Below are 22,922 nucleotides of genomic sequence, written 5' to 3' on the forward strand. Positions count from 1 at the left end.
TCCCTAAGTTATCTATGGACTTAGGGATAAAGTGCCATAAATATGAAGGGATGCTATGTACAGTGACCCATCTCTATATCTCCTAATCACTATATCTTACCATCTATATCTCTCTCTATCTCTCCCTCTTCCTTTATAGATCTCTCTATCTCTTCTTTTTTATATCTTTCTCTCCATCTCCCTCCCTCTCTCTCTCTCTCTCTCTCTCTCTCTCTCTCTCTCTCTCTCTCTCTCTCTCTCTCTCAATCTCTATCTATTTGTCCCTTCTTCCTCTCCTACTCTATCTTCATCTCTACCTCTATCTTCATCTCTCCCCCTCTATCGATATACCTATCTCTATCTATTCATCCATCTCTCTCCCTCTCTCTCTCTCTCCCTCTCCCTCTCCCTCTCCCTCTCCCTCTTTTTAGACCTTTATATCTGTATCTGTTTTCCTCTTTATATCTATCTCTCCATATTTCTTCTTTCATCTTTACTCCTCTATTCTCTATTTTCATCTCTCTACATCTTTCTCCTCTCTATCTCCATCTCCATCTCCATCTCCATCTCCATCTCTATCTATATCTATATCTCTATCTATATCTTTTTACCGTTCTCTCTCTAGCTCTTCCCCCCTCTATCTCGTCGTCTTTCTTTTCCTATTTCTACATCTCCCTCCTTCTCACCCTATTGCAAACATAACACAAACTTGTTGGTAATGGAGCTTGATTATTTTATTAATTCAAAGGTTTTATTTCATTTATGATTGAATCCTTGTAACTAGATGCATAGTTGATTTGAAGCTATTACTTCTCCATTGAGACCTTTGTTGCATAAACAACATCATTTTCTAAATGGCCTACCAATTGATCTCATTTAATACACAAATTTATACAAAAAAATAAACTGTTTTTTTCCTAATTGACCTTCCACACCTCTTCGACATACCCATTGCACACCAAGGTGCAATTGCTAGTAATTATTTATATTATTTTATTAAAGTAAGAGTTATAGGAAACATTATACAAATACAATTAAAATAATATAACTTTAAAATAATAATAGTTCAAAATTATAAAAATTAAGAATTACAACAAATGTTTTTATTACAATACTATAAGTCAAGTACTCGCCACTACATGACACTTGTTCAATTTGAATTGTTAGTTTACAATTATAATAGCATGGTAAAATATAAATGATAAATAAAATATAACACAACAATTTAATACATTGAAAATGTAATAAAATCTAAATAATATTTTTTTTATCCATTAATTATTTCTAACATGAACTATGAAAAAATAAATAAATCTAATATTCAAAATTATCAAATATTTTTTTAATAAATTATAAAATCGGATTGGATTGTTCCTCAATTTCTTGATTTTATATAATAAAGGATTAAATAAATAAAATAAATTACATCCAGAAACACATTAATTATTTAAAAAAACCTTTAAAACTAAATCTACAATACCGAACCTTTAAACACTCGAGCTCCTCGAACTCGCATTATCTCGCGTTAACTTGAACACCATACCTCCACGTGTCAACAGAGATGCCCAATCGGACGGTCCAGAGTGTCGCGTTGATTGAAAGCCAAAATATATACCCAAAAAAACTCACCCTGCCATATATATTCCGACCAACCAATCTCACAACAGGAAAATTCCTATTAAAACATTCTGCGCGCACATATAACAACACTCTGGAAACTCCTTTTTACCATTAGCTCTTCCTTTTGCTGCTGCATTGCAATTTCCTGTACAGGAGCGACGACGTCTCCATGGTAATGTTTTTATTTCTCTGTGTTTTTTGGAAAAATTAAGTATATTTTAATAGGACGTTTTTGATTGTTAAAACTGTGAAGACTTACTCGCTTGATTGATCTTGGCATTTGTGTGTGTTTTTTTTTCTTGTTTTCCGAGTTTCATACTGATTTTGTCCGTGTTTTGTGAAAACTGTTTATATTTTCATTTTCAGCTTCCAATGTATAAACCACATCATAAACCCTAGAGTTCAATGAGATGCCTTGAGAGTATATTTTCGCTTTCAGTTTTTATTTTTTATTTTTTATTCTTTTTAAATTCCTTTTTTTTCATATATTTATCAGTTGGAACGTAATTAAATTGTCTGTAAGGCATCATATGGGTATGTATTCAGATGCTTTTTGGCTTCATTTTTTTAAGAATTTGTATTTAGTTTTCGATTGGAGTAAGTTAAATTGTGTTCAATAGATTCACGGTGCCTGTACCGCATTCTACTGCATTGAGTTTTTTAAACTGTTAACTATCTTGGAGGTTAATGGACAATTTCATCTTATGCACGACAACTATAATTAATTGATTTGTTTATTTGTATGTAAAGCCTATGTATAATCGGATGATTTTGGCCTCAAGTTCTTTTGATTTTCTTCTCTGCCCGTTGGAACATAATTAATTTGTATAATGCATATATGATGCCTGTGCCGCATTACAAACACCATAGCATTCAGATTTTTTAATTTTTTTTCTGGGTGTTTAGCCCGTTCATGACAAACCCTACTAACTCAACCATTTTTTTTGTCTTTTTTTCTTCTTTGTGATGCTACTATTTTTGTCAGTTGCTGTTTTTTTAAGATTTGGTAAATCTTTGTTATGTTGTTTGTCCAACTTTTGTACTTGGATGCCATGACTTATTAGATTAGGAGCATTATGGATTTGCATCTAGCCCCAAACATCTTTGCCTGTCGGGGTAGAGCAAATTTAATCCAGCATGTTTAATGCAATATTATTTTACCAATTGCGAAAAGTTTATCCAATTTCAGCATTATATCTCTTCTGTCAAATTTATCGAGGACTTGCATCTGACATGTCTTCATTGTTGAGGTAGACTGATTTTGACTATTGGATGTTTTTCAAAGATTTTATCCAACCATCAAGGATATTCGGGGTTGTGACTGGTCTCGCCCTCAGCCTGAGCTGTTAGGATGGACTGAATCTAGCTTGTTGGATGTGGTATCTTGACCAATTTCAATACTTAATCTCTTTACTTCTCCACTTTCAATACTCTTAACATGTTTCCTGGGGTTTGAATGTCGGGCATTGAAGCCCTAATATTGGTCATAAAAAACCCAACGTTTTGACTACTTGAAATCATTCTATTTGACACATTCTGAAGATTTGTAAATAAGCACCATGATGAATTGTCCCCTATATTTTTACCCTATAATCATCACACCTTTGCGTTGGACATTTTGTCCTTTTAGCCAAAATCAGATGGGATTTGTCCTCAGATTTTTCCATTGGGAGTTGAAAATTTATCCAGCTTTATTTTTTTGATCTTAAAGAATTTCTCTGTAATGCCATTCATTTCACCTCTGGTGGCTCTGCAACTTTTACATCTTTATTTCTTATATAGACATTTTTAAATGACAAATTATAAACCTACCATAAACTCTATTGTTTATTGGTTGGTTTTACATTGAGCTATAATATATTTGTTTAATTCAATATTTTGTCTTTATCGCATTCATGGTGATGGTGGCGGCTTTGCAATGCTTGAATTGGGAGCATAACTATTAATATATGTAATTTAGAATAACAAATTATAAAATCTACACTAAACCATATTGTTTATAAGTCAATTTTGACATTTTGCATTTGTATTAATAAAGTGTTTATTGTTTTTACGTCTCAGAAAGACTTGCCTGTGCTGCAGTCATGATGCTGGTGACAGCTTGCTATATTTAAATAACAAACACTTTAAATCGACATATTACATATGTCTTGATATATGTTCCCGTTCCTTGGCATTGTGTCTATCTGTTGCTCAGTTGCAGTATATAGTTGTTCTGATTGGCTCAGTTGCAGTATATAGTTGTTCTGATTGGTTAAGTTTCACTTTTTTTGGGTAAATACCAGAGCTTAGGAGCATCTCTAAAGTTGAATTCATCCAAGTCCTTACCATTTCAGCATTTTATAATTATCATGCTTGCCTTATCTGTTTGGTCATACCCTGAATTGATTCAGTTCATGATACAAAAATATATCCAGCTATAAATCCATTTACTGGTTTGCATTTGTTTTTTATATGGTTAATTTCTTTTGTCACAACTTAAATATTTTATCTTTAATGCATTTATGAATTGTGGTGTCATTCCCATCATAATCGCTTATAATTCGACTTTCAGGTAATGCATTGCAATCCCTCATAAATGAATGGTTTAAGCTTTCTTTTTGCTCCATTTTTTTACACTATGCATGTTAATATGTTTTCTGACGCATTATGTTTCTTTTGAAATGATAAAATTCTTCTTTTTCTGAGTGTTCATTAGTGTAGATGTCACATCTGAAGAGTATCTCCTTTTTGAATATCGATCAGATTTGCACCAGCATGTCTGGTATTCTATCCAATTTCAATTTTTTTATTATGGCTCCTGTGAATTGGTAACATTTGGCTTAGAAGCCATGTCTGAAGGGTATATCCTGTATCAAGGTCCGCCAGATTCATAAGCAGCCTTGTTTGGTATTCTAACCAATTGTGACACTTCATGTCTCCTGATGTTTTGACTTTGGGGCAATTCTATTGAAGCCTCAATACTTTTGCCACTCGAGCCTATCCTGTTTTGGACATTCCTGATTTTTATAAACATGCTCCAAATTCAAATGTACTGTATAATGATATGCTGTTATAATAATTCCACATTGTTATCCATAAACGTAGATCTCTCTAGTTATGGAGTTATAGCATGCATTAATGAAGCACAAAGATTTGGTGAGTTGGTTAGAACTGAGGTTGCGCCCTAATAAGAATTTCTGATAGCATGGCCATATCTCCTTGCACTCTACAAATTAATTTTTCAATTTCTCTGTTTACTTTTCTCTTTCAAATTTATTGTTTGTCTGAAATACACTTGCAATGGCTGTTGTATAATTTTGAAACATAATTGTGTAATGTTTGAATCATAAACCCTTATATTCAACTGAGGGTCGTCATTTCTTCTGTCAAATTTACCAAGACTTGTGCATTTGTTGACTACAAGATATGCCTAACTAAAAGTTTACTGTGGTCTTTATCCAATTTCAACTTTTGACTTCTCTCCCCTGCTTTTGTACTTAAGGCTTCAGTATGAAAACTTCTTTTTGTTTGATAGACGTCAAAAGCCTTTTTTTGCTAAAGTTCTGTCCTGCATTGTTCAATCACAATTTTACTTTTATATATTGTCAACTAATAGATTTTAAAGCATTATTGCTAAATTCAATGGATTGTTCTTTTCCCCTTTTCTATTTGCCAATGACAAATACTTTTGGTTAATGTTTTACTTGTCCAGGCTCTTCCTGGTCAGCATGCTGATTGTCCAAGTTTCAAGCTTGTCATTGTTGGTGATGGAGGCACAGGTAAGAGGTCTAACTAATTTTAAAAAAAAAATTGAATGAAGATCATTGTTCCTTTTTAACATAGTTTTTTTGTGTATGTATAATATATCATATTCTTTTTGGTGGTGAATCTTGGCTTAGGTTATGGTAAGTTTAGACTGCATTGGGGGTTGATTAAAGTATGTTACCAGTTCTCCCCTTGCTATGCCCAGATCTGGGTCTGGTGCATACCTTGCCCGGATTTGGGACCGATTTGCCAGTGGATTCTGTCATGATGCATTTGGATCACTGTCAGTTTGTTTTGGATGAACCTGAACAAACCTGTAAAGAACCCACTAATAATTTTTTTAAAGAATTTTAAATTCAAATAATGTCCTGCAAATGTGAATTGTGTGCCTTTCCTGGGCCATTCTCTAACTGACTGGGGGCATCATCTAGCAGATTGGCGTCATTATCAATTTTCCTTGTTTTATATTAGCTTATAATTGTTTATCAAATATATATTAGCTCTGTATAACTTGGTGCCATGGTCAACCAGATTATATTACAGTCGATCGGTTTTATTCTAGCTTGTGCCCTAATGTGGAATTTTAACATTTTTATATTCTTCATAGTAGGTTTAGTTGCTTGAGTTTTAAATTAAATTTTAATTTTTAATATTTATTACAATTATATTTAAATTTTATTATGTTTAATTTATACTAATAGAATCTCAGATATGTCTAATATTTAAATATTATTTGATTTATACATAAATTATGAATTTAATTTTTATGGTGATTTGTTAATTATATATTAATACTATATGTGCTATGTGGTATTCTAAATTAATTTTTAATTTTATACTGTAAATATGTATATATATTTATGATTTTTAAATGTTTTTCAATTTTGTATGGATGAAACCAAGATGAAGCCAACCTTAATTGGTGAACCAGAACCACCAAGCAGAACCAGGATTGGTACAATTTAAATATGGTGAACTTGCCTTTAAGTGGTTATGGGTACCTTATTCCTGAGTAGTTCTTGAAGCCCAGGTTTTCCCCTTCTTAGTGTTGTCAAAAGCGTTTCCCCACGACCACTTTTGACTTAGTTATTATTTGTTGTAAAATGTGCTACGTATTGATCCTTTATGAAATTTAACATAATTTAGTCTTACTATTTAGTTCATTAATGTTCTCTTGAGGTTTGTTTTTAGCATAATTATTGTTTAATAAGTATTCCACTCAACATTGTGTCATGAATACTTAAGACTTTTGACATAGTACTTATGCCTAGAATATGTGGTGTCCTAGATAAATGTCTGTCATGGTTAAGGGCCACCTTATTCCAATGCGATTCTGGAAACCTGGATTTGCCCCTTGTAAGTTGCTTCATTGGCACATCTAACATAGGTTTGTTTTGGCCTTTTAGTTTAATAATGTGCTTTTGAATTGTTTTCAATCATCTCAATTATTGTTTTACTTTGTAACCTTACTATTAGGTGAAGTTATGTGCTGCCTTGCACACCATACTGCAACCCTATATTAATCAATTCTACTATCAACATTACACCACATGACCTGAAATTTTGACATAGTTATAATGCCTAAAAAGTTTTCGTATGTGCATCCTTGGGCAAACTTGAACATATTTTTAATCTTTCATTTTTAGATTAAAACTGGATATATGCAGTTCTATATTAGTGACATTATATATTTGCTTTGTAAGTCATGGTTGAGGCTATCTGCTGTTATGTACTGTAAGCTTGGGATAGCATAGGGTCATATTCAGATGTACCCAATAGTTTTTTTTTTTAAAGTAATTAGTTGAGTGTATCTATTAAGGCACTTTTCCAGAAGGATAAAGACAAACAGTCTAATATCTAATTTTGCGATATGAGCATAATGGTCACTGTGATAAGCATACAAAAACATACATTATCAACCTACATAAAACAACTGTAACACAGCCATCTACGGAGAGCCAAAGAGGACTGACTTAAAGCTAAGAAAAACTATAACAAAACCATGAACCAAAAAAACAATCAAACGGGAATTAGAAGGATTCCCATGGCTTCATTCCAGATGAGGCTTCCTTACTGACGTTTTTACTTCCATTATAGGATTCGGTGCAGACTCATTAAGTGAAGGGAAACACATTGTGAAACTCCTTGTACTTCCGGGATCATGAATAGTGTCAGCACAGAACTGAATTCTAAAGTTGCAGGATGAGGTGCCTTTTTGAATGGGTTAGCTTACGCCCTTTTAGGACTTTCCCTATATTGTTGTAAAAGCCCTGCAGCAGCTGCAACTCCCTTCTCACACATTTCACGTCCATAATCAGACTTCCTTTCTACTACAACTCCATCTTTCACCACCTGAGCTGATGTCTTTTCCAGCACCTTAGTATCCAACACCTTTGTAAAAGAGCAGCTCCATCCCAAATTGAACTGGCAGAAAGAGCCTTATCAGCTAGAGCCTCAATTGCACATTTGGCAGAGCCACCACAAGCATTGAGATGAAGCCATTGTGTATGGAGTTCTTAGACTGAGGAGCACATCTCATATCCATTGTCTCCCCTCAAATTGCTTTGATAAACCTTAGCTCAGTCTGGTTTGAACTTTGGACACAAGAAAATGGATTCCAACTGCTGGTTGGAAACATTCCCCTTGTGATAAATGTACGAACAGGGAACTTCTTGTGCTGCAACATGGAGAGATATAGCCACCTCAGCACTTAAAATAACAGCTTGTCAAATGAATTATGGTCAGCTTCATTAATTGAGAATAATCTGCATGAGCCACATGAACTAAAGGCTGCCTCTCATAAGACACTAAAAATGGCCTTTTAAAACACCACTAGTAGTTTTAAAACAAATATCCTTATCAGGTTCAGCCCAAGAGGAAGGCTGACATGGTGACATCTGTACATAGCTCTTAAGGGATCTTGATTGGTGCCACAATTGGCAAGGAATTCAGCTTCTGACCTTACAATTCGCTGATAATGAGTAAAAAGGACCTTTTTGAAGCGTGATCTGAGGGAACACACCTCATCTAAGTATCCACTTAGCTTTCGATTTGTAGAACTACCTTTATTCAATGCATTAGTTACTATTTGTGAATCCCCTTCTGCCACAAAATTCTGCATACCATTAGATGAGGATAACACCATACTAGCAGCCACAACCTCCTATTCAACTCTACTGTTTGTTTTATTCCCTAAAAATAAGGAAGGATACAAAGATGCTCCATGAAAATTCAAAATGATGAAGCCCTTAGGAGGAGGCTTCCAAGGTTCAGAATTGTTTCTAGAAAGGGATATTTTCTTGTTCCTCATTTGCACATGAGAACCATGTTAATTTTAGAATTTTTATCATTTTTCAGTTTTGTTTTTTGCATTTTCTTGAAAGTTCAAAATCTTGGAGGCTAGTTTGATGACTTTTTTTTTCTATTTGCTTTTCGATTTAGTGACGGTTTTTTAGATTGCAACTTAATTCAAATATTAAGTAGTGCCAATAATATTTATTGTTATACATACGAATTTAATATATATATTTAAAAAATATTATTAACTTTGTAATTTTGTTGTATATTATAATTATTTATCCTTATATTATATGTAGATATTATTATGTTAATGCATTTAATATTAATTATCGTATTTGAATGTTTAAAATTAATATATAAATAGTATACTATATTTATTAAAGGATAGGTAAATTGTGGACATGTGATCCACTACCATAAATATTAAACCAAAACTAACAATAAACAATGCATCAACCCTTTAACGAGGTTGCTTCAATTTTACAAGTTGCTTGAAGATTTTTTCCTTTGTTGATGATCTAAGCTTCATTTGGTGCTTGAGATTTGCAGTCGAGTCCTTCCTCTTACATCTGTCCACTCAAGATATTTAATAGGCACAATATTTTGATTAAACTCCTCTTTTGAGTGGGCTACTATACCTTTTGGAACATCATTCCGTGAAGACTCCATCGATGTGTTCACAAAAGAATCAGCAATCGTAGTGTTTTCTTTTATTTTGGAGAGATTGATGAGACCTTTGAAGAATCTCCAGCAATATAGGCCACAAGATTTACCCCAATAATTGGATCATGTGGGTTTGCTGAAGAGGGAGTGATTGGCTTCAGCAAGCCTTCTGGAAGAACCTAAGAGCAGAGCAACTCTGTTGGAGTTCTTGGGGGAATAACACAATGGTAAGACTTTGCCCCAATCCCCTAGCTAGCCTTATAATTTGGAGCTTGTACACCATGCACATTTGGCTGTTTCTTTTGGCATTGGGAAGTAAGATGTTCCGTTGAGAAACATTTCCTGCATCTAAAAACAATTTTTTAATATCTATTGGTTGTCTCCCATATTTGTTTCTCACTATCAGGGATATCTGTGCAGGAAGACCTTTAGATTGATCCATTTCAACACAAGCATGCACAAGTGAAACTCAATTTATAATTTCTTTTGAAGTGTAGTGGTACTTACCCAAGCCATTATCAATGGCTCACAAACTATCTAATTCCCAAAGCTATAATGTAAGATATGGTAACCTTGCCCATAAGAATGTTTAAGAAAAAACCTTCCTTTAGGGGTTGAAGTCTATGAACCAAGGTTTTAAGCACAAGAAATGTCCATTGAATATCCATGGACCACTTTTTAGCCCCACATCCTTGTCTTTCACAGAGTCAAATTTGAGAGTGAAGAAGCCCTAGGCGTAGAGATAATTACAAATTTCTTCGTCCATGTATTCTTTCCATTTTTTGAGATCCATGAGTGTAGGTTGCACATCTTCGGCCATGTTTTTGTATATCTACATATGAGGACATGATTGAGTAAATAGTTCCCCCGATTGTGAATAATCTTGCCCAAGTGAACTTGAGGTACATGATTAGAGTGTCAAACTGGAAGGGAGGGCTGCCTATAAAGCTATTTGTTGGAGGTGTGGTAGTAGTAGAGAGAGAGAGTCCAAAGTAGGGGGCCTAGGCGATGAACAATACAAACCGAAGTGGCCAGAAGCTTGGATCCCATCAGCCATTCAGCCATAGAGGCTCTTGAGCACTAGTGCATTATGGGTTAGGGTTTGTTAGCGCACAGAGGACATTTCGGTGCAAAGTATAAAGCAATTTTATACTATATTTAATGTTAATATTTACATAAATATTAAATCACAATGCAACGTATTATATTAATATAATTTTCATTATTAAATAATTTAATTAATAAATTGTGTATTTAAACATTATATTAATAATTTCAAATTTATTTTTAAGATTTTATTTGTATGATTAAAATTTTAAATTAAAACAGTAAAATTATTAAATTTAAAATGCAAAATTGAAGTCAATAGAAATGTAGAAACTAGAATACATCAATTTTTGTGAAAAATTTAAATATATAATCTAATAATATATTACTTATTACTGCAAAATTTATTTGTAATTTTTATGAATCATAAAACTAGAATTTTAGATCTTTAATAAACTTTTGAGTTTTGTTTGTTTTTTTAATATTTTATTGTTCAAACTTTTTATGTGTGTTGCACGCAGATTTTGTTATGATGGAAGTTAGTATTGTTCTGTTGGCATACCTTCATTCAAAATTGGCTTGAGTTCATGCTATGCAGGCATTTAGAACTACTAGGTGGGGGGACATATGTTTGGATATGTAGTGGGTGTGATAAGTGGTATTCATGTTCCAACTGCCAGGTGAAAGGCCATTTTGTGTAATTCTTGAATTGGGAATCAAAGCTTGTCCAAGGCAAAACGATGTACCTATACTACTTTGTAAAATAGTAGAACATATTAAGGAGCAAGAGAAAGCAGATGCAAGTGTTGCAAATAGAATAGGGCATCCATTTAGGAGAGAGAGGGTTCCTGGAGGCCTACTATTTGTCCATCTCATAAACGGTGTGTCATCCTTGATATTGTAGTAGAAAGCCATCCATTTTTGGGTACGAATGAAGATGAGGCCAGTAATTTGAAGAGGAAAATGGACCACTAGAGAGGGCATTTAATATTGATGCTAGAAATATTGTTGACCAAATCATTGTAAGATGCCAATATGCAAATGGTTTGTCCTTCGATGTTGTGAGGGCATTTAATAATGATGCTAGAAATATTGTTGACCAAATCATTGTAAGATGCCAATATGCAAATGGTTTGTCCTTCGATGTTGTTTGATCACCCTATTGCGAAGATGTGGTAAGAAAAATAAATGAAGCTCCTATTAGAATATTAAATTATTAAAAAATTAGGCCGGTGTTCTCTTTCCATTTTTTTCTAGATTCACTTTTTAGTTTTTAGTGAGTCATGTAATGTGTATCCGTCTGGGTGGTTTCTTCTCCAATCTGTATATAGGGAGATGGAACTCTTTGTAAATGTATCCTATCAAGTAATAGAAGTAAAAAATATTGTATTAATTTTTGCAATATGGTATCAGAGTAGGGGGTTACGTGAATTTACTAGTTGCTTGATAAAATTCATGGCCTATTTTTAGGAAATTGCAAGGTTCAAGGTTTTGATGTTGACATTTTCTTTCTGCTGAAATCTCACAGTTTTTATTCAAAAATTGTGGATTTATTTTTTTATAATTGCAAGTTCATTGATGGCAGGAATTGCGTCACTTTCTGGAAAAAATTGTGGAGATTTTCATCTGAAAATTGTGTGATGTTTTTGGTCAAAATTGTGTCCATTTTCAGATGAATTCGAGCCTTGTATTCATGATTTTTTAAAGGCGCAATTGGGTTTTCCCTTGTGTTTAGGATTTTTTATGCAATGTCAAAATCGCACCAACCTTTTTTAAATATTTCATAGCTAGGGCAGATCCAATGACAATGGGATTTCGTAAGTGTTTTGATTTGTGTGTTTGGAGTTGTCTGTGTTTTCTTACCAGCTGTTTTTCAACAATTTTTTTTACAATATTGTTGACTTTCTAAGCTGCTAGGGCAGGAAATTTTTCTAGATTTTTGTAGGTTTTTGGACCTTTTTTTCTATTGTGGCTAAGGTTTACTCCTAATTGTTTTTATGATTTTTCTTAAGAAATTTGTAAGTGTTGAAATCATGTGCTAGGGTTTTGAAGGCATGAAGAATACAGATTTGTTTGTTGGTGTGTGAAGGTTCTGTGGCATACAGTGATTAAAGGTTTTATTTTTCCAAAATTTACATGTGTTAGGGTTTGAAAAGAAAATGAATATGTTTTTGTTTGAGTGGTCCACAATAGGATTGTGAAAAAAGGAGGCCAAGATTTTGTTCTTGGGTCTTGACAATGCAAGGAAGATCGCTTTGTTGCATATGCTAAAAGTGTAGAAATAGCCTACACAACATTACAAGTTTGCTCACCTTAACTTTGCCTTTAAATATTATGAAGAAAAATGTGCTGAGGTACTTTTTGAAGTCAATGACGATACACTTTGTTGCCAGTTGAAGATCCTCAAGATGCATTTCAGGAGAGTGTAGAAGGATTACTATGAATGATGAATTGCATGTATTTTAAGAAGCCCACACTTTGAAGATAGGAATGAATCCAATATAGATAAGCTCAAAATGGATGGTTGGTTAGTTAGCTTGGGAGTCATACACTTACGAGGGTTATGAGACAATTTTATGGAACTTAGTGAAGTAGCTCAATATGGATTGTTGTTCAACAGTTTGAGAGATCTGTTATTTGGGAGTTTGGGAAGGTAGTGATCTGGGAACTCACAAATTCAGTTTGGGAGCTACACTTTTACAAAGGTTCGAGGTGTTAAATTTTATGATCAGATTAGGTAACACAATAATTCACACAAATGCACAGATATTACCCTGGGAAAACCTTCCTCTTGAAGGTGAAAAACCCAGCAATGAAATATGACTTTATTATCTTAATTATGTCAAGGTACTTTACAAAGAATTTGCTTCACTCTTGAAGCTATATATATATGACAACAATTCATATAAATAATATGTGATCTACAATAAGGAATCAGAATTCTTTAGTTGATGCTTAACCTGTTGTAGATAGACTTCTATCTGCTGTACAATCTCAACGAACTGCTGAAGAAAACGAATATCTGCAGAATGTCTACGGACTGTTATGTGATTGTGTTCTTCGATATGCTTTTGAGAGGGATACAAAGCTTCATATATATACCTGTTTGGATGTGACTTTAACCAACGCAACTCCTCCAAGGGTTGTCTTCCAATCAACACGTTATAATAGTGCATCGGTTATATTGTTTAAGAATTGGTTACATTAATCACGTTTCTTAAGGTTGGCAGAATTTGAATAAATCGGCACATAAGGAATGGATACATTTTGATATATATATTAATCGTGTTTTGCTTTCTCAATTTCAACGATACCATTTAATTAGTCTAAGGACGATAGGCCAATTAGGCAAATTAGATATATTGTCGGCACTGAAGGATATTGACCAAAGCTATTCAACAACATGAGGCAACTTGATGGAGTTCTACTTGGTGTATGCTTTGTTTTCAAAGAAAAGCTTACGAAGTTTTGTTTTGAGTGAAGTAAGCTTGGGGGTATTAGAATAATATTAAATTATTGAAAGATAAGGCTTATAGTTGTAATAAAGCAACCTCAGTGGCAAGTGTTTATATTGTGTTCTAATAATTTTTGCAATAGCTCCAAATGGGTACATGGGCCTAGGTTATGAGAAAGTGCAAAGCACTTTTTGTCAAAGCCAAAGGAGTTCAAGCATATAGAAACTTCATTAGCTCCCATTTAAGTCCTCATGGAAAGAAACTAGTGTTTTTATTATTTTCGATGGATGGAAGGATGCAAAAACTAGGTCAACAAGGAATGTGATTACAATGTGCCTTAAAGGGGCAATGTTTCCGAAAATTGTGGATTGTGAGGGATAGGTGAAGGATGCACAATTTATTGCTGACATCATTATGCAGTGCATTAATGAAGTGGGTCTTGAAAATGTTGTCCAAGTTATGGTAGACAATGCAAAGAATTGTATAGTGGTTGGTATGTTAGTTGAGACACTGTTTCCACATATATTTTGGACACCTTGTGCTGTGCAGTCACTTAACCTCATGCTATAGAAGTTGGGAATAAAAATAAATTTGATGAAACAAGTCTATGTTGAGGTTCAAGAGATCCTAATGTTCATCACAAACCACCACATGTTGCAGGTCTTTTGTAGATCATTCTTGTGACTAGAGCTAGTGAAGGTAATGTAAACAATGCAATTTTTTTATTTTATGTTACTTTAGTAATTAATTAAAAAAAACAAACACACTAATTATTTTTAATTTTTAATTTTCAAATAGGTTGTTGAGTCGTGAATTGCATCCAACACAATTGTCTTGAGATAACTTGTGAAGGTGTGAGAGGTACTTATTGGTATGGTCATTAGCTGGTCATGGTTCACATGGAGGCAATCCAACATGAGAGGGCAGCAAATGTAAATCAAATGATTCTAGAGGACACTTGGTGGGTTCACGTGGGATATCTTCTTAGTTTCACCAAGCCCATCATGAGTATGATCCATTTCACTGAGATGGATAGGCCATGCTTGAGAGGGTTTATGATAGCATCAACTCAATGATTGAGAAGATGAACTCCGTTATAAAAGCTAAAGAGCAAGATTTTGAAGAAACCTTCTTCAAAGAGGTGCTGTCAATTTGTGTTCAGCAGTGGAGGAACAAAATGACCACCCAACTTCATCTTTTTGCCATTGTATTGACTCCCAAATATTATAATGAAGAGATCCTTACTATGCCAACAAGGGTTCCACCATACCGCGATGTATAAGTCAACGAAGGGTTTACTAACCCTTTCCTTGATTGTTATATGTAAGATGCAATGAACTTGCTGATTTCATAACCTCCACTAGTCAAAGTGTTTCTGCTCTCCGTGACAAGTATAAGAAGGATGCTCACTCTTGGTGGTAGCTCAATGGACACAGATTGCCACACCTCCAAGTTTTTGCAATCGATGATTTATCACAAGTAAGTTTATGAAGTTTTACTCACTCTCTAATTTTGGTATTATCATTTAAAAGTTAGTATTTTCAAATTTAAAATTTGATTTACAAAATTGTTAATTTAACAACTCTAATAAGAGCCCCCTTTGCTTCGATAGGTTGCTAGCTCTTATTCAGTTGAACAGAATTGGAGTATATACTCCATTCACTAAGTAAAGTGCAACTGGTTGGCATCGAGCAAAACAAAGGACCTAGTTTATGTGCATTCCAACTTACATCTTCTTACTCACAAAGATGAGTACAAGGAAGGGGCAACAAAGTTGTGTGATGTAGAACCAGAGAACTGTATTGGATCTTTCCTTTGTTGCACAATCTTCAGTTTGAGTAGCCAACATACTTTTAGTCCAAGTGGCAGTGGGGTTCCATCATCTAATGTTAATGTTGATAATGAATTTGGTCTTGATGATGACTCATATGATCCTGATTAGTGAACTTATTGCTGATTGTATTATTTAAATGTTAAACAGTTATCATCTATTATGACACTCAAGTTTGATCCTTTTGATGTTGAAAATTGAATTTGAATTAGTATATTATCTTTCAAATTTTGAAATTTGTAATGGTTTTGTTTAAGCATATGCATTCCAAACTTAATTCTGTTTTTAAGCTGTATATGTATATTTTATTTTATTTTTGTATAGATGTAGCCAAAATGTACCCAGCACCCCCCCACACAAAAAAAATTCTGCCGTACCAGCATATCATACACACATACTATACCAGATTCGGCAACTTAGCTTTTAGAAGTGATACCAACCATTGGACAGCTCCATGTTTACTGCTGGAAAACTTGGTTGCAGATTATTAAGTCATTTGAGAGTATTGGTTCAATTCAACAATAAAGTAATATAAATATACCTTTGGGAGTATGTTTTAGTTCTGTTATAATTTGTTTCTATGTTATTCTGTGACTTGGTAAATCAGGGCCCATGCAAGTAAGGCCAATTTTTACCTTGTATTTTGTAATGGAAAAAAATGTTTTTCACTTTTCTAATATGATTTTGCATGTTGCAATGATTTTATATTTAGTCCAGGCTTGATTTAGGCCAATAAGGTACTTCCAAAAATATATTTATGTCTGGAAGCTAATGTTAAATTTTAAAACCTCCTGAGAATGTTTTTTTTTTTAATGTTATCTGTCATTGATTTGCTTACATTGATGCATTTTTGAACTGCAGGGAAGACAACTTTTGTGAAACGGCATCTTACTGGAGAGTTCGAGAAAAAATATGAGCGTTAGTTTGTCTTTCCCTGATTTGATTATAGTGTATCACAAAACTCTTAAGAATTGTAGTTTTGTGAGTTGAGTTATAAAGCATTAAAATAGTAAATATAATATAAAATAGAATACAAAGAATGCCTTGGGCAACAATGCTATAGTTGAAATTAGCTTAATATACATCCACAGGTCCTATAGATCAGTTTGGTCTGAAAGGCTTTTATCATTGTATTTATTGATTCTTTTGGTTGCTATATATAAATTGTATTCTTGGCAAGCTTTTGATGAGGTTGTGTGCAGCATTAAATGCAGTTGAGCATTATTCTAGATTGCAATAATTAGTTTTTAATCATCTCATGTTAGAGTGCATCCTATAACATTGCCCTGTTTCCACTAGAATTATGCACCACCTTCCTCTACTGAGGGAGATCTGAATTGTGCCTCATTATCATTAAAATACAACCCTTTTGAACCTGGGTTGTCTTCTTTCGATTGCTTTTCATTATCATTAGAGTACAACACTACAGCACTTTAGGCAGCTAGTATATTTTTTAGTAATTTTGGTTTTGATGTACTATAAATGTACTAAGAAAGTTATTTTGAAAACTTTTCAGCAACGATTGGTGTTGAAGTCCATCCTCTCGATTTCTTTACCAACTGTGGGAAGATAAGATTTTATTGCTGGGACACTGCAGGACAAGAGAAATTTGGTGGACTCAGAGATGGCTACTAGTGAGTTTAATTCTCAAGTTCTATCTATATAGGTCTTCCTTGCATATTGTAAATTAAGTTGAGTTGTTTATTTTTCCAGTTTTGATTTGTAGAGTGGCAGGCCTGAAATTTAACTTTTAACTGGATAGCAAGGTGTCCCTCAGAAGTATGTCAACTTTATGGTTAGAATGTAGGCTCAAAGAAGGATTTGTTTGAGAAATTAGTGTGGGTAGTCACTTTTTTTGGTAAATTATATTAGTTTTCTGAACTTCTTTCAAAGCATCAGCAGATTCTGCAGTGTCTGCGTACATGATTCAATAAAATAAATCTACCTTAGGCCAATATTGTATTCTAGCTTTCATTTGAATTGTGTAAAATTGTAAATGACTAGAATGGGGTGTACTTTTGTGTTTCAACATTCAAAACTTTGAGATATACTTATTTGTGCTGCAATCCAAAATTTACAAAAAAGCTACATTTTTTATTGCAGCATTTGGCTAGAACTTTCTACCGTAGTTTCAATAAGCAAATTGATAAGACTGTCAATTATAATTTCCTTGTTTAACGTGATATGAGACTTCCTTTTGTTAGCCATAAAATAGTCACACATTGTTTTTCTAGTAGAGATATACTAGGTTATGTCAAGTCTTTAAGATGGTCCAGGACTCTGCTTTTTGCCTAGGTACATAAAGAGGCATATATTGTATCTAATAGAAATATAGCCTATTATATCTTCATTCAAAGGCGCAGTGGAGAGCCATCCCCGACAAGAGTAGGCAGAATTTGCCTAACAACAGATGAACAATCTGATACAAATCTTTAGACCTCCACCTTTTTGGTCTGGGGTGGTGGTGGTCATATTCAAGCAAACAATATTCCTAATGATGGAGACTGATTTTGGCTTACATGGAATTATAGTAGTGTTTTCAGTAGAAGGCACAACATTATAGGAAACCTAAATATATCAAATGATATAAAAACTAATTTGTAGTGGCACTAAACCTCTATCCATAATATTGTCCATGGTATTAAATCATGTAGTGATGGGCAAGGAATGTAAGTTTGTGGAAATCAAGTCATAACCTGAGGACAATAAGAACCTAAATTTATTCCATGACAAGCATAAGGGCCATCTTTCTTTTTTGATGGTGGAAGCTAGAGTTTGACTCCTTTTGTTGGTGCACTCTTTTTCCCTGAGATGCTTTAAACAATCCAAAACATTTGTCACGTATTTTATTGACTCCAAACTAAAAGTGTGACTATAATGCCAGAGAAGCTATTTGTTATCTCAGAACCTCAACTTTGAATGAAAAATTAACTGGATTCTATTGCTCTGTTAGCTGAAGCGGTGTGTCTATTATTTTGACAGAATGCTCAATAATCTCACTACAGCATTGTACACATACTTCTTGTATCTTGTAAAGATAGGGTTAATATATAATTATTCAACCTCATGAGATTCCTTCGAAGAACCTTCCTCAAATGACCTCCGTTTTAGAAAATTGGTGCCTTCAAGCAGACATAGACCTGGCCTGTTCATTTCTTTTGAATCATTGATTTACGTCTTTTGGCACTTAATTTTATGTTTGTTGACACTTTTTATTTTGTGCACCATAGCGTTGTTCACCTTGCCCCTAGTGGTGGTCCATCAATAATAATCAGTGGTCCATCAATAATAATCGATCTGAGAAATCTTATATGGACTCCCTGCTATATGTTCTGCTATCCTTCATGCCTTGGTCAAGTTTCTTTATTGCTAAAATTGTAAAAATATTTACTAAGTATGGATGTCTCGGCCTGTCAGGCTTCCCATGATCCATTTTCTCCATTCTATCGATAGACTGTATGGTGTATGTTTGATACCCGACCCCGACAGGTGCAACTTCTTTCAAGAATGCTGATTTGTATTGCTGTTCTTTTTGTTTGAGGATGTGCCTTCCACCTTGATGAACACTAAGATCAACATCAATGCTTAGCTACTCCTCCCAACATCAAGATTTTGAATCCAGAACATTGCAGAGGGGATTTAGATGATTTTGCTAGGGCTTCCAAGAATAAAACAGCGCCCTTGCTACATTCAATGTCTATAGAGACCTGCCCGTTTGATACATTCTCCAGGGCACTGATTGTGCGGATGATTTTTCCTTGTAGGGCACTCAAACTTAGGAGCCTTCATTGCCAGATGTGATCAACTTGCAGAGGCTTCTGGTTGTGCGTTTTTTGATTGCCAAAACTTGAAATGTGTGTCCAGCTGTCTTCGCATGATTGGATCATGCAGAGGTTGAGATTTCTTGATTGTTTCATGTGCCCTGATTCTTCTTGACAATCGTGCAGAATCAACCTGGTTGAATGTTTCCTTGAATATGCAATTGTATATCTGATGTATGTTGATTATTTTCTCAGCCAGATTTTGTAAAATCCATGCAATGATATTGTATAGTATCTTTTCAACATAATAAGGAAATCTATTTAAATGTTCAAGGATTATTAATTAGATTCACTTAATATTTTGTAACTATCTATTGCTTTCCTGTTTAGAGCCTAGCTTGCTTGTATGTTGAGAACAACCTTGTCTTTTGTGATATCTTGATTAAGATTCACCTTGGTTTCAGTTGTTATATGTTTTGTGTCGGTCCAGAGACTCTGTTGCTCATTTGGATGTACACACCGCTCTGTTACTTGTTTTCTTTCTCTCTATCTCTCACTGTTCTCAACACACTTAAAAATTCAACCCACATTTTTCACTTCCATTAGTTTAGTGTGTTTTGCTTCCATGATTTGAATATGCAGAACAGCTTAAGGGGTCTTCATAAAATGCATTTTCAGATACTCGTATGGCAGGATATATGTTCAATCCAATCCTTATATTTCCAAACTAGCACATAGGTATATTGTGACTCCAGTATTTGCATACACTGTGCTTCAGGTGTAGTTTGCATCAAGGGAGTGTTTAATACATTTATCATTAATCCAGCATCTCAGGGACACCCCACTTGGTCTTGCCGAACCAAAAGTGTAGCCCTTTGTCTTGCCGACCAAAAGTGAAGTAGGTCTTACCCAATTTAATTATTGGTCCTTAGCTGCCGAGCCTAAAGACAGGTTTGTGGTATCTTCTCAGGTTTGACACCCCTGACACTGAGAGATTACCATACCTTAGGGATTTGGGGCTCACAACTCAGATCACCACCAACCTCTTTTGTGGCTTGAAGCTTACTTCCAGTACATCATCTCTTGTAAGAAGTGTCTTTCTGCATCCTTCATGACATCTCATTGTCCCCATTGTATGCTTCAAATTCTCTCAATAGGTTCCTGAACTCAGGAATGGTTGTTCTTGTCTTCATATTTTCAGTGGAAGAAATAATCATTGAAAGGCGATGATACAAATTTTAGAAGTTAGGCACATGATCCTCTGTTCATGTGCTACTAAAAATTTGTAATTTTAATACAGAATAATAATTTTGCAAATAACATTCTGTTGTTTTGGCATCCCTCAGAATCCTCATCTTGTCTCAGAACACAGCTATTTTTGGGAAGATCTATAGGTGGGACATTTGCCAGAAAGGAGATAGGGGTTCCATATATATGCCAGGTGTACTGAATCTCAGATGCTAAGTAATGACTATATATATATATATTTTTTATCAAGGACAGTTTTTAATTGGTTAGAAGCCATTCTTCCATATATTACAAGTTGCTTCTTGGATATTGAGGTTCCTTGAATAGCGCTCTATCTAGAACGTTATTTGATCCTTTGAGGTGTACTGAATCTCAGATGCTAAGTGATGACTATATATATATATATATATATATTTATGAAGGATAGTTTTTACTTGGTTAGAAGCCATTCTTCCATATATTACAAGTTGCTTCTTGGATATTGAGGTTCCTTGAATAGCGGGCTGGATAGAACTTTATTTGTATACTTGCATTCTTTGAAGTTTCCTAAAACAATTTAGTCCTCAGCGAGAGTCCCAACCATATAAAACATATGGCTGGATATTTAATAGGATTGAACATATTTATTTTCCTTTTGGCGTGGCTTCTCTTTGAAGACATTGCAAATTGTTCTTTGGTCCATTTTGTTTTATTCTTTAGCTTCTACAGCTCTTAAATTTTTATGTTTGAAATTATGGTCTTGATAAGTTATTCTTGTCCTGCGTGCTACAATATATTGGTTTAATCATAAATTTAGTCAAGTCAACACGATCTCTAAGATGCTAACAGCTTAGATTTTGTATGTGACAAATAATTTGCATTGATGCAAGGTTGGAACTTATAATGCATCTTTTTAATTTCTTCAGTATCAAAAATTTGTTGTAATTTGTGCCTTATCTTCATTGACCCAAACTTGTAAGTGATATTATCCTGTTACTAATTAGCTTTTGTTTCCAGCATTCACGGCCAATGTGCTATTATTATGTTTGATGTCACTGCACGGTTGACATACAAGAATGTTCCAACATGGCATAGAGATCTCTGTCGGTGAGTAAATGCTTATTTTAATATTCCCGACTTAAACTTGTACTGGTTATATTTCCATTTGTTTTACTTGAATTAATTTTGTGTATTACTAATGTTATTCTTGGCAGGGTCTGTGAAAATATCCCAATTGTTCTTTGTGGTAACAAGGTTGATGTAAAGAACCGCCAAGTGAAAGCCAAGCAAGTTACTTTTCACAGAAAGAAAAATCTTCAGTATTATGAAATATCTGCTAAAAGTAACTACAATTTTGAGAAGCCTTTTCTCTATCTTGCAAGAAAGATTTCTGGGTGAGCGCTTTTGAGAAATTCATATTTTTGAGCATTGGAGATGACTTACAGGGTTCAAAGTTTAAACTTTTGATTGTAAAGATATGGATATTTGTGATCAAACCAGCCTTACTGACATGTGTTATCTACAGGGATCCTAACCTTCATTTCGTTGAGTCACCTGCCCTTGCTCCACCAGAAGTTCAAATTGATATGGCCACACAGCACCAGTAAGTGATTTTGTAAGGAGCTTTTGCACACGTTATTGTATTGTTAATGTTTCTGACATTGAATTGCATTTTTGTAACTTTTTCAGGTATGAACAAGAATTGGCTCAAGCTGCAGCACAGCCTCTTCCCGATGACGATGATGATGCTTTTGACAGCTAGATGATTTTCTACTTAACACATACACTGTGGCAAGGTTGTGGTGTGGATGGTCTGACAGTTGGATCGTTTGGACTATTTTTCACTGTAATCGATAGTCTACACTAAATATATGTTAGTCATGATAGTTTCTCTAGAAACTTGGTTACCTCTTTACTCGCAATATGCAATTATTTTTTTAGACTCTTGAATTTGAGAGATGTCTATATTTAAGTTTTTTTAGTGCTCATCAATAGATGGCATAATAATCATATTATATGCAGGAACTGAACAACTTACGTGTAAGAATGGCTCTTGAAAATATATGTGTCTTCAGTGCTTAAGTTTTTGTTCTCATGATCAAGGAATGAACGGCGTTGCAAATCGTTCTTTTGTCAAGTTTCAATAGCTTTAGTAGTAACTTTTTGTTGCAAAGGTTTAATAATTAATGCATGCTTAATTTCAAGAGTAATGACTTAATTTCAAGTGGAGTTAGGGATCATATAATGTGTAGGAGCTATTGTGGCTGTTTGTTTTGAGTGGAAAGCATCTTT

General features: G+C 34.1%; 1 protein-coding gene and 1 long non-coding RNA gene across 3 annotated transcripts; both read left to right on the top strand.

Moving 5' to 3' along the window:
- The first annotated feature begins 1,613 nt into the window (after positions 1-1,613).
- Positions 1,614-22,712, top strand: LOC131078556 (GTP-binding nuclear protein Ran1A). Its single transcript, XM_058016281.2, has 8 exons — positions 1,614-1,771; positions 5,294-5,360; positions 16,504-16,560; positions 17,159-17,276; positions 21,648-21,737; positions 21,845-22,024; positions 22,156-22,233; positions 22,320-22,712. The coding sequence occupies exons 1-8, from the start codon at positions 1,769-1,771 to the stop codon at positions 22,390-22,392; spliced, it is 666 nt and encodes a 221-aa protein (XP_057872264.1). The 5' UTR covers positions 1,614-1,768; the 3' UTR covers positions 22,393-22,712.
- On the top strand, positions 5,367-15,824 carry LOC131078557 (uncharacterized). 2 transcript variants are annotated; one of them, XR_009113797.2, is made up of 3 exons: positions 10,618-14,510; positions 14,610-15,290; positions 15,424-15,824. It is a non-coding gene; the product is annotated as an uncharacterized LOC131078557 (long non-coding RNA). The 2 variants fall into 2 exon arrangements; XR_009113796.2 differs by having other exon boundaries at positions 5,367-15,290.
- Positions 22,713-22,922: the final 210 nt, after the last annotated feature.

This window comes from Cryptomeria japonica, chromosome 8 (genome assembly GCF_030272615.1).
Source record: "Cryptomeria japonica chromosome 8, Sugi_1.0, whole genome shotgun sequence".
NCBI classification, from domain to species: Eukaryota; Viridiplantae; Streptophyta; class Pinopsida; order Cupressales; family Cupressaceae; genus Cryptomeria; species Cryptomeria japonica.

Bases quoted from the DNA above. Each gene is read 5' to 3' on its own strand.
- LOC131078556 (XM_058016281.2), top strand. The intron at 5,361-16,503 runs GTAAGAGGTCTA...TTTGAACTGCAG, and splicing joins TGTTGGTGATGGAGGCACAG to GGAAGACAACTTTTGTGAAA. The intron at 21,738-21,844 runs GTGAGTAAATGC...TATTCTTGGCAG, and splicing joins TGGCATAGAGATCTCTGTCG to GGTCTGTGAAAATATCCCAA.